The following is a 13,055-nucleotide window of genomic DNA, read 5'->3' on the forward strand; positions in this document are numbered from 1 at the left end:
ACATCATGAGCTCACCGGAACCGCTCCAGGACGACACTGATCCCATCACACCAGCCATCACAACTCGCCCTAGAGGAGTGGAGGCATTGATTGGAGGGTGCACAACACCCCTTTAACTGACCATAAAAACCTTCAGTACTTAAAAGAAGTCAAGAGACTTCATCCCCGCCAGGCCCATTGGCCCTTATTCTTTACTTGATTTAATTTCTTCATTTCCATGGTGGTGGTTGAGGAGATTCCCCCTTCCATGTAAAGCGCTTTGATTACCCAGAAAAGCGCTATATAAATGTAATGAATTATTAATTATTTCCTATCATCCAGGTTCAAAGAATGTGAAGGCTGACACTCTTTCCTGTCTGTTTGCTCCAGAAGAGGTCAGTGAAGAACCTGAGCCCATCCTGCCACCCAAGTTAATCATGAGCCCCATCCAGTGGTCTTCAGAATTATTCACCTCCTCCAATGCCTCCAACACCGCTCCGCCGGGCTGTCCCCTCGGATGTCAGTATGTCACCAGAGCACGACACACCCCTCTTATCCACTCTGCACACACATCCTTGGGCACTGGCCACCCAGGGGCCAATAACACCCTCTCGCTGCTAAGCGATCGCTTCTGGTGGCCTAACATGGCTGGGGATGTGAGAAAGTTCGTCCAAGGATGCGCAGACTGTGCCATGGCCAAGAGTCCTTGCCACTTACCATCTGGCAAACTTCTTTCGCTGCCCGTTCCCAACCGACCATGGTCACACCTAGGAGTGAACTTCATGTCTGACCTCCCACCTTCTGACGGTAATACATGCATCTTGGTAATAATTGATAGATTCTCCACATCCTGTCGTCTTCTCCCCCTCAAAGGACTTCCCACAGCAATGGAAACAGCAGAACTCCTCTTCAATCACGTCTTCAGATACTATGGAATCCCAGAAGACATCGTTTCAGACCGCAGTTTATATCAAGGGTATGTAAATCGTTCTTCTCCCTCCTAAGTGTGACCATAAGCCTATCATCCGGGTACCATCCACAGTCGAACGGGCAGACCAAGAGGAAGATCCAGGAAATTGGCCGTTTCCTACAAACCTTCTGCCAGGGCCACCAGAACTCCTAGAACCAGTTCCTAGGCTGGGCTGAGTATGCCCAGAACTCCCTCCGTCAACCGTCTACTGGACTCACTCCCTTCCAATGCGTACTCGGTTACCAGCCACCGTTGTTCCCATGGTCAGGGGAACCAGCCAATGCCCCAGCGGTCGACTACTGGTTGTGAGAGAGCGAGAGGATCTGGGTCTGGTCACCACCAGCTTCAACAGGCAGTGCGTAGGCGCAGGATGACAGCCGACCTCAGACGTGCTGAAACTCCCTCCTACCAGCCAGGTCAGAAGGTCTGGCTGTCAACCCGGGACATCAGGATGCGTCTGCCCTGCAAGAAGCTCAGTCCCAGATTTATTGGTCCCTTCACCATCATCAAGCAGATCAACATGTACCTCCTCCATCTTCCAGCACATTACAGAATTCATCCTGCCTTCCATGTCTCACTCCTTAAACCTTATCACTCTCATCAAAGCCTGGCCAAGCAGAGGAACCTCCACTTCCGTCAATTCTCGAAGATTAATTGAACCTACCAGGTCAAGGAGATCTTGGACTCCCGGCACCGTGGTGGTATCCTGGAATATTTAATAGATTGGGGAGGCTATGGACCCGAAGAACGATCATGGGTTCCCAGAGCCGACATCCTCGATCCCACTCTACTGGAAGCCTTCCACGCTGCTCATCCTGATCGTCCTGCACCCCGAGGAAGAGGTCGATTATTGCACTTACCACTTACCTGCCATCAGTTCTCCTGCTCTGTTGTTGTCTAAAACTCCTTGTTAACTTCCATCTCCTTCTCTTGAATCTGATTCTGTAACAGTAGGATGTGTTGCACAAATTCTTCATCTCAGGTTAATCATAACTTTGTTCTAACTCAGTTAAAAATATAGAAAGAGTGGACAAGCTGAGTTTCAGATAGTTCCCTTTACAGAGAAATCTAGTATTAGTAATAAGGTGTTCAGTGCACTTTTACTTAAGAAACATCAAAATTCTCTCTCCAAATCTTCTTAAACTGACAAGAGCTACACTCAGTAAATAACAGTAAATATGTGACAGAGGTTTTGTGAATTAGACACATAATTACAGACTTCCAAAACACAAACACTGTTGTCTGAGGTATAACATGCTAGGATTTTCTCTATTATACCATAATTGCTCATTCATATTTTAGTGCAGTGTATATATATATATATATATATATATATATAGCCTATATATATATTGTCATCATGAGACAGTCACTACAGATTTTGTTTTTGTGTTGAGAACCCATATCAGGTACTGACATGAACACACACATACTTAAACCAATGGTGCTGCATTCCTGAGGTATTAGCACATTTTCAAACTGACAGGTCTGAATATACAGGTCCAATTCACACATACAAACACTGAGCTTTTATTTCAACACAGCTCAAAAATATCACCTATGCAGCCTCTGTTAGAATGACTGACTCTCTTTCTGCCTGTCTGTCCTACTATAACCTACACTAATCTGAGATGTGTATGTTTGTTTTAATCCACTCAATAAATAATAAATGTCTTCTGCAAAACTCGCTGCCTAATACCTGACTGAAAACAGGTAATCAGTACACTGTCAGTGTAATCTGTTTTTAGTTTATAAAAGTTTTATAAACTTCAGCTCTTGGCAAACTGTGTGAATTTGCCTGTTGTGGTGGGCCACAAGTGGATGATCTAACCTACTAGGCATGTATACACTCGATATGGACAGTAATTATGACTACCACTGTATTTACCCATTATTATTCGGCTCAGAATTACACCCCACCCAGCAGGCACAGAATTACCTCACAACTTTACCAAAGGACCGTTTGACAGAAAATGTTGTGTCTACCCCTTATCATCAAAAAAAAATTTTTTTTTTAAAAACAAACAATGAAAACATGACCTGCATGCATTCATTCAGTTTGCATCACTGTTCTGTTCAATACGTTAAGAGTAATTTGCACTGAATTACTCTTCTTGTTCTCAGTCTTTATTCCTGTCCTTTGTTAAAGATACACACGATGTGTGGAACAGAATGGGTTTTCAGAGATTAAGCGTGTGTGAATTACCTGAATCTGTGAGTCTCTCAACACTCTCAAGTGTTCGGCAGCAGCATCTCTACTAATAGCGAAACTTTATCTGCTTCAAGAACAGCACCGTTATTACATCGCTAGTGAGAAATGTCTCATAGCTTTTAAATTGCTGAACTATTTTACTGATAAAATCTTCAGAGTAGCGCTGACAACACGTTTCTGTGCAAGTGTGTGTCCGTACTGTATGTGTGTGCGTTTGAGTGAGAGAAAAGAGAGTATGTGCTTTCTGTACATAATAAAACGTAATTTTGTGGCAAAAAAACATGGAAATAATTTGTCGATTTTATCCTATTGTTTACTATATTTATTTGCTTGGTCAGTGTCGTTGTGTTTTTTTCCTTTTTTTTTTTTTTTTTTACTGTTTTACACTGTAAAGACCTTTGAAATAACTGAAATCATTTGGTGAAGTGATATGGACATGCGGTCAAGACCTGCCTGTACTACTTTAGCCGTGCGATTCCCTGAAACTAATTTCACACCTTAGAACATTTGTCAGATTCAAGCATTCAACAGCCCCGTAGTCTTTACCTATGTGAGTGTAACGCTTCTTGCGGAGATGCTGCTCGTGTCGCCCATGTCTGCCCAAGTGGCCTATGAAGATCCTGTTGACCTTTCGGCTCCAGGAACTATGGCTCCCGACATCTTTAACCCCGCAGCGAGCTGATGACATCTTCTGCAGCGTGGCTCTGTCCAGCCGTCCAGTGACAGACAGCTGAGACAACCACTGAAATTCTCTGAAACCACACGAATAAACAGCTGCACTTCACTAGATCAGTGACCCGAGTTCTCTGGACCGTCATTAAACTGCAGTTATGATGTTTCTGATAGCTGGTATGATTTTATACCAGGTTAAGATGATGAACTGACACCCACAGTCTTATACAGTTTTGATGAATGACCAAGTTTGCTAGTGAACAAAAACATGTCAGCTTTAGCTTCATATTCCTATGTCTTGAAATACGAAGGACAATAACAACTAGACTAGAAGATCATGGTGCTAACAAGGTCACAGGTTTTACCTGATGGCAGACTCTACTTCAGCATTATGATGAGTTTCCTTCTCCTTTTGCAGGTATCCGTATCGCTCCAGAAAACCCTGCAGACACACACACATCATCTGTCATACGTCATTATCACTTCCATCAGCCCTGTGACAGCAGCTCGAATTCACCTCGGAGATCACCAAAACCAGATATATCAGGATATCACTTATGGAAAATGGCAAATTGTTGAAATGAAGTAGTACCATAGATCATACCATAGTAACAGACACAACAGTCGCCATTACCCATATGAGCATTGTTTGAGATGCATTTGTTGACCTCTGCATGAAAAAGGACATTCTTTGGGAAGATGTAGGCCTCCATGCCTCTGATACTTTAGAAGATACCCTTCACTTTATTGTGAATCCCCTAGATGAGAATACTGAATGTTCATCCAGAAAGGGATAAAAGAAGCTGCATCGAAATCATTTGAGTACACAACTTCCTTATTTGAGTGAAAGTACAGATACTACTGGTCAAATATTACTCCGTTACAAGTAAACGTTTCTAAAGACCGCTTTTTACTTTTACTGTAAAAGTACAGAAGTACTTGTTATTAAAAGTATAAGTATCAAAAGTAATTATTATTGAAAATAATTTATTATTGTTGCATTGTTGTATGAAATACTTACAGTACCTTATGCCTCTGAAGCAACCTAGTGAATACACCTACCAGTTAGAAGTATCTGTGGAATTAAGAGCTTTTAGAATGTTATTAAACCTGTTGAAATAGGTTGAACTGAACTGACAATTTTTTTTTATTATTTAACACTCCTACCACCCCAACAAAAGTACACATCTATGTGTATCCATTCATGCAGATTTTAATCAAAACAAAAAAATCAAACCAGCTTTAAAACCCGGCTACACAACCATAGCTGCCCAACAGCAATATAATAATATATATGCGCTGAGGATCTGTCTTCGTCCATTTTGCCACCAGTTGATTAGTGTTCAAAGAAAATGATGAGAAATCGCTGAACTTCATGACACGTGACCCTATAGTGATTACTGATATGCATGTCACCTGCAAAAAAACAATCATGTTTTAGAGATGAAAAGAATTATCCTCTGACTGACGTTACTACTTTCTAGGACCTTGACAGAATAAAAAGTACAATATTTGTTTTTCAAAAATGTAGTAAAGTTAAAGTAAAAAGTTTCCAGAAAAAATTAATAATAATCAAGTACAGATACTCAAAAAGTGTAGTACTCAAGTATATGTACTTCGTTGCTGTCCACCTCTGAATGCATCTCATTCTAAACAAGGGTTAGAACAGAAACCAAAGGTTTAAGACAAAAAGCCTCAGTTTTCAAATGTGTGTATGAGGGGAAATGTCTCAGTCAGGTATTAGCATGCAAACTGCATATTTGCTTTTAGTGTAGGTGTGTAGTGCACTTCTGAACCACCCGGAGGTCACAGGTTGCATGAGACCGAAGCTGCTGGAATTTGTTGGCAGATCTGCAGTGAAGCAACACATGAACAAAGTAGTGGAAATAGCTTTATTGAGAAACCAAGAATTCAACTGTTGCAGCTTTTCTCCAAAACACAGAATCATTTTTCATACATTTAACAAGTCTGCCAGTGTATAGTGAGGATAGGAAACTTGCAAACTAAAAAGCATGATAGAACCTCAAATTATTATATTATTATTTTTATATTTAGAATGTTTTCTTTATGTATTGATTGTCGCAAATCTTTTCAGCTAGGTATCATTTAAATTTCATTCATATCTGGAGACACAAGCAGTTGAACATGCGGGGGAATGTAATTACAGTGAACTCACAATGAAAATCCTCCCTTGGGCTGTGCCAATTATACTGACCTCAAAGCAGGCTCATTTTCCATGGCTGAAAGCAGGACAATACATGTTTCCAACATGCTTGTATGCATTTGTATAACTAAAAACATGACTTTGGATCTAATTTACTTGAAGCTCATAACACTGTAAAAAATTAAATAATAATAATTGTTGAGCTAACTTAAAAAGCATAAAGCAACTTATCACATTCAACTTTTTAAGTTAACTCAATTAATTAACTTCAGTTCAAATCAACTTAAATACTTTTGTTCATCTAATGAGTGCCAGGTAATCTTTTGAACTTAAAACCTCTTGTCAAGACAACTAAAAAAAAAAAAAAAAAAGTTCAGCCAACTTGAAAAAATAAGGCAATCTATCAACTTTTTAAGTTAGCTCAACTAATTCGCTCCAGTTAAAGTCAACTCAGAAACTTTTGCTCGTGAAATGAGTAGCAGGTAGCCTTTTGAACTTAAAACTTCTTTTCAAGGCAACTAAATGCAAGCAGCTACAATCCTTGTTTTTTCATCTCCATTTTTAAAGTTAACAACACAACATGAACATCATTTGTCTTTTAAAACTAGAGGCACACAGTTTACCCATTGCACCCAGGCAATTAAGTTGCAAAAATTGCAATGAGAAGCACATATAGCTCAACACCTCAGCACACAAATCTCAAACAGGGTGATGATCAACAATTGTAATTCAGTAAAAATATGACCTCTGAAACACATGACAGCTAAATAACAGTGACAACAACAACAGCAGCAGCATAAATCAAGCTGGTTAATGCAAAGCAATAATCATTTTTATTTAATAGTTACCACATATTTTTTTCAAGCTGCAGTGCATGCTTTTGCAATGCATGAAACATTGTTTGTTCAGATAACTCAATTTGGATAGTTGGGACAACATTTGGACAAGTTTTGAATCTAAGTAAGATCAACAAAACAACTTTGAAAAAAGCTAATTCGTTGAGCTAACTTAAAAAGTTGAGTGTGATAGGTTGCCTTATTTTTTCAAGTTGGTTCAAAAACTTTTGTTCATCCAATGAGTACCAGGGAATCTTTTGAACTTAAAACTTTGTGTCAAGACAAAAAAAAAAAAAAAAAAAAAAATTCAGTTGATTTTAACTTAGTAAAAAATTTAGTTTTTATTAATTATTTAATTTTTAAAATTAGCCTTATTTTTTAAGTTAGATCAACTTTATTTTTTTACAGTGTAAATACGTTTTATTTCATTAGCTGTGTATTTTAAATAAATACAAATATAACCATAGTCCATATTTAAGCGTATGTATTATTAATTATTTTGAGATAGGCTACAAACAAGATAACTGGTGGACAGCAGATCTTACCTGAGCCTGATCAGCTGTGGAGATTGGAGAGCTCACCGCGGTCTGAACGCACAGCAGCACAAACATCTTTATCTGTGCACTCTTCATTTCTAAAATCACCTTAAGAAAATAGATCCCATCACGATGAAAGCCGAAAGAGATATAAAGAGTTATTTCTCACTGGCGCGCAGCCGAACGGCTCTGAAAGCAACGAATAACGAGCGCGCGTTCCGCCTCCAGAGCGCGCGCGGGTGGAGACGCGTTTCTCTCACGTGAACCATCCATCACTGAACTCTCATCACTGAACTATGAACTCTCATCACTGAACTGTGATATGTTTTACTAGTGGGTGCAGGACACTATAGTTCATTTATGTAAGTGAGGATAGCAAAATAAAGTAAACTGTACCCAAAAGTCCTTCATACAGTGGACTACCAGTAATATTGATAAAAATGTGGGACAAAACATTATTCAGACACTTTGACCTGACCATGTTTTGCTTAAGTGTTTTTTCTTTAACTGTGAATGCGACCTTTTAACACCACAGACTGAACGGAATTAAGCATTGCTTGGCAATTTGTTGACCTAAATTGGTATTATCTAATTGTGTAGTTAAATTTAACAGCTGACTGCTATTCAACATGTGTGAGACAGTCAAACAGATGGATGGCCAAAACCAGTGAAATATCAACTGATTTGAGAGGAAAGATAGTCAAATTCTACAAGGAGGGCTTTTCAATCAGAAATATAGCAAAAATGTTAGATTTGCCTAGAGGGACAGTCTTTTCCATTGTGAAGAAATTTAGTGAGACTGGTGAGGTGAAGAATTTGCCTTGTTGTGGAAGAAAGAAAAACACAACACCCAGAACAGACAGACTTATAAGACAGTTAGCAATAAAAAACAAAACCTTTCTGCTAAAATAATTGCTGCTGAAGTCAAAAAGGCAACAGGCTGAAGAATGACAATGGGCTGCATTCCCCGGAAGAAACCCTTGATCAGCAGGAGAAATCAAATAAAACGCCTCCAGTTTGCAAAAGAACATGTCCACATGTCCACATGCAGAATTCAGGAAATCAGTCCATTGGAGTGATGAGAGCAAATTTAACATTGGCAGTGATGGCACAACTAAAGTGTGGAGAACCAAAGGAGAAACCCCAGTGTCTTACTCCTCCTGTAAAGCACGGTGGGGGCAATGTTATGGTGTATGGCAGTGGACTAGGTAAACTACATTATATTGATGGAACTATGAACTCGGAGATGCATGTGGAAATCCTCCAGTCAGATGCTGCCATCAGCCGGGAAGCTCATGGGCCGTCGGCACATCTTTCAGCGTGATAAAGACCCCAAACACACTGCAAAGAATGTTGCTGATTTCTTTACGCAGAAGAGGATTAAAGTACTAAACTGGCCACCACAAAGTCCAGATCTAAACCCGATTGAGCATCTCTGGGAGGTGATGGAACGTCTCCGTCTGGAAGCGCCAAAACCCCCACAGGAACTGAAGAACCTGCCGCAGCGAGTCTGGGATTATAGTGAAGTTCAGGTTTGCATGAACCCAGGAGACTACAGGCTGTCAATGAGGCTAAGGTGGCCCAACAAAGTATTGATAGTTGTGTAAATATTGCCATACTAACCTTGGTCTCAATCATTTATAGTTGATTGTAATCCATCCAGAACCTTTCTATTAAAGTTATCTGACATTATCGAGATGAATTTGTTCTGACACAGTTCTTGTCATATTTTATTACCATTTTCTAAACTATAACAAATAAACTGTGATAATGTGAGAATTGTTGAAGGTGTCTGAATAAATTTTAGTTTGGACTGTATATATATATATATACATACAGTACAGGTCAAAAGTTTGGAAACATTACGTTTTTTTTATATTTTTGAAAGAAGTCTCTAATGCTTATCAAGGCTGCATTTATTTGATAAAAACATATTATTACAACTTAAAATAATAGTTTTCTATTTGAATATACTTTAAAAAATAATTTATTCCTGTGATGCAAAGCTGAATTTTCAGCATCATTACTCCAGTCTTCAGTGTCACATGTGACATCTAATATTCTGATTTATTATGAGTGTTGGAAACAGTTCTGCTGCCTAATATATTTGATGAATAAAAGGTTAAAAAGAACTACATTTATTCAAAATAAAAAAATATTTTCTAATAATATAGATCTTCTTTACTATCACTTTTTATCAATTTAACACATCCTTGCTGAATAAAAGTATTGATTTATTTCAAAAAAAAGAAAAAAAATTACTGACCCCAAATTACTGACCAGTAGGCTAGTGTATATTGTTGTTACAAAAGATTTCTATTTTTTTTTAAATGTGCTTCTTTTTTTTCTTTTTCTTTTTTTTTTACTTTTTATTCATCAAAGTCCTAAAAAAGTATCACAGGTTATGAAAAAATATTAGGCAGCAGAACTGTTTCCAACTTTGATAATGAATCATCATATTAGAATGATTTCTAAAGGATCATGTGATAGACTGAAGTAATGATCCTGAAAATTCAGCTTTGCATCACAGAAATAAATGATAATTTAAAGTATAATAAATTGAAAACCAATTATTTTAAATTGTAATAATATATCACAATATTACATTTTTTTTCCTGTATTTTTGATCAAATAAATGCAGGCTTGATGAGCAGAAGAAACTTCTTTCAAAAACATTAAAAATAGTAATGTTTCCAAACTTATGGAAACCTATATATATATATATATATATATATATATATATATATATACAGTCGAGCCCAGAATTAATCATACCCCTGGTAAATATGATAAAAGAATGGCTGTAAAAAATAAATCTGTATTGTTTATCCTTTTGATCTTTCATTCAAAAAATTGGCAAAATCCTAACCTTTCATTTAAGTATAAGAGTGTGGGGGAAATCACATTATAAAATAAATGTTTTTCTCCAAAACACGTTGGCCACAATTATTCATACCCATCTAGTGTGTTTGCTGCCAAAAAGCTCTTTTTTTAGTTTCATCTGACCACAGAACCCTGTGCCGTTTGAAGATCCAGTCGTGTCTGACAACTGAATATGCTGGAGTTTGTTTTTGGAGGAGCGAGGAGCATTTTTCTTGAAACCCTCCCAAACAACATGTGGTGATGTAGGGGTTGTTTGATTTTTTTTTAATAGGCTTTCTGACCCCAAGATTTAACTAATCTCTGCAATTCTCCATCTGTGATCCTTGGAGAGTCTTTGGCCACTCAAACTTTCATCCTCACCTTCCATTAAGACAATATAGACACACGTCCTCTTCCTGGCAGAATCTTAACATCTTTAGTTGATTGGAACTTCTTAATTATTGCCCTGATGGTCAAAATGGGGATTTTCAATTCTTTAGCTATTTTCTTGCATCCACTTTCTATTTTGTGAAGCTCAACAATCTTTTGATGCACATCCAGGCACGGATTAACGCACGGGCCTACTGGGCACTTGCTCAGGGCACTGGGCCAGCAGGGGGTCCTGTCAAATTTACTGTGTCTATTCTTTTCAAATAATTATTTTAATTGTAATTTTATTTTCAGTAAAATTGTGTTAAATATTGAGCAATAATGTGATTATTTTTTTTGCAGTTGCAAAGTATTAACTAGTAAATAAATCAAATAAATAATTTTAATGTATTGCTGCGCTGTTGAGAGGGACATCTAGAGGCGAGTGAAAAACATTGCGTAATATAAAAGTCACGCGTAGAAGACGGTTACTCAAAAACCAAAACAAAAATGAGTTTAAAACCACAACCAAGTTTCAAGACTAGAATTTTTCTAGTCGACTAGAAGTCATTCATTTAAGCAATTAGTCGACTAATCTCACGTTAATATTAATTTCTGCTTAAATACTGAGTGCATGGAGGCATATGGCCTATTCCGCGCTCAAGCGCATGCATACAGATTTAATAAATCTTGCCGCAAAGCACCGGCAAAAGCAGGCTAATGATAATATGTCTAAAAAAAACTAGTCATTTTTATTGTTTAATAATAAAAAATATATATTTCTAAATCAGTGTCGGCTGCAAACATATCTATATCTCCGCTGTAAAGTGGATGCGCCTTTAGAGAGAAATGCACCTTTCATATCATATCAGCCTAATCAGACGGTATTTGCTTTCGATTCGAATTTTTTCGTTTAAAAGTGGACATGTCAAGCTTTATATAGAAATATTCATCATGTATGTGAGGCTATACACTGTGTTTCAGTTCATTTTTTGAGACGCGCTCCAGTTCACGCCACGGAGACCATGAAAGCGCGCCCTGTTTGTTAAAGCACAACCTTTTCTTGTTATTGTGAGTTTACAAAAATAAAAGTAGCTACTTGCGACTGATGTATTATTTTCTGTATATGACCATAAAAGATTGAGTATTTCAAGTTGTTTCCACTGTTAGGAAAATGCAAGTGTTCGCGCCGACGCCTGCCATGCAGTGCTGCACACTCCGCACAAACACTTTGGATATGTATTTATCTAGGTTAAAGTTAGAGCGAGCTGCCATGCCACACGGATAAGTCCTTTTCATGTTTAACAAATCAAATCATGCATTTTCTACCTACCGCGAGTAAGCGCTGCACCAGTCTGAACAAGGTAAAAGCATAACGAGCGTAACGAGAGAGGGGCCCCGGGGGATGCAGAGATGTTGCTGCGTCTTTATATTAACATTTCTGATTGTTTAAATGATCAGCCCTCGGGGGCCCCCTTAAAATGCCTGGCTTGCCTGCCCTATTGCGGCGCCTGTGCATACAGGTGCAACACTGTTGTCCAAAAAATTGGTGAAGGGGGCCTTTGAGACATCCGTGCCCAGGGCACATCATCGCCATAATCCGTCCCTGTGCACATCAGAACTATTTTCTTTGGTTTTATTCATTGTGATGGATGATTAAGGGAATTTGGCCTTTGTGCTTCCTCATATTTAAACTCCTGTGAAACAATAAGTCATAGCTGGACAATTTCATGTTCCTAGTCACCCTGCTGTGCTAAAAAAGGTAAATATTAATGGGAATATACTTCAGAGATATTTTATTCATAAAAATTCTAGGGGTATGACCGTATGAATAATTGTGGCCAACGTGTTTTGGAGAAAAACATATATATATATATATATATATATATATATATATATATATATATATATATATATATATATATATATATATATATACACATAACCTAATTTGCACCCTTATTTACAAGCTTTGCTTTGAGTAGAAATTCGGTAAGAAATTCTAATATTAAGATGTAATACCATAATATATCTTTAGAGCGAATGTATGTGTATTATCCATTTAATAGCCTAATATTACACATTTCAGAATCAATCTACATTTAGCCCACCTTGGTTAAGTGAATTACAAAACGTTATTTTGTACAAATAATAAAGTTTTATATAGTCTATTTTATTTACCTGGTTAATTAATTTTTTTGGACCATATATGTTCATCGCGTTATAATGAAACCCTTCGGATTTCAATAAAACTTGTTTAAAGAATAGCCAGCTCTCTCATCTCATCTTAACGGGGATAATTAATTTATTCTATCTGGTCTTTACATACCTTAATTCCAAAATAAGATGTTTTATGTTTAATTGGCATGCCAGATAATTCAAGTCACTGTGTCTATTCTTCAAAACAAATAATTCACTTTTTTAATATGTAGGCTATGGATAAACCCGATACAAA

The 13,055-nt window shown here is 37.6% G+C and overlaps 1 protein-coding gene across 1 annotated transcript in view; it reads right to left on the bottom strand.

Moving 5' to 3' along the window:
- mmp28 (matrix metallopeptidase 28) overlaps nucleotides 1-7,616 on the bottom strand; it is a 29,667-nt gene extending 22,051 nt beyond the window's left edge. The window contains exons 1-3 of the mRNA XM_084127636.1: nucleotides 7,379-7,616; nucleotides 4,199-4,275; nucleotides 3,708-3,913 (exon numbers count right to left, since the gene is read on the bottom strand). Coding sequence (XP_083983762.1) covers nucleotides 3,708-3,913; nucleotides 4,199-4,275; nucleotides 7,379-7,465 — 370 coding nt within the window. The 5' untranslated portion in view covers nucleotides 7,466-7,616. The remainder of the gene's footprint in view (nucleotides 1-3,707; nucleotides 3,914-4,198; nucleotides 4,276-7,378) is intronic.
- Nucleotides 7,617-13,055: the final 5,439 nt, after the last annotated feature.

The sequence above is a fragment of the Abramis brama genome (assembly GCF_963993115.1).
Source record: "Abramis brama genome assembly, chromosome: 10".
NCBI lineage: Eukaryota > Metazoa > Chordata > Actinopteri > Cypriniformes > Leuciscidae > Abramis > Abramis brama.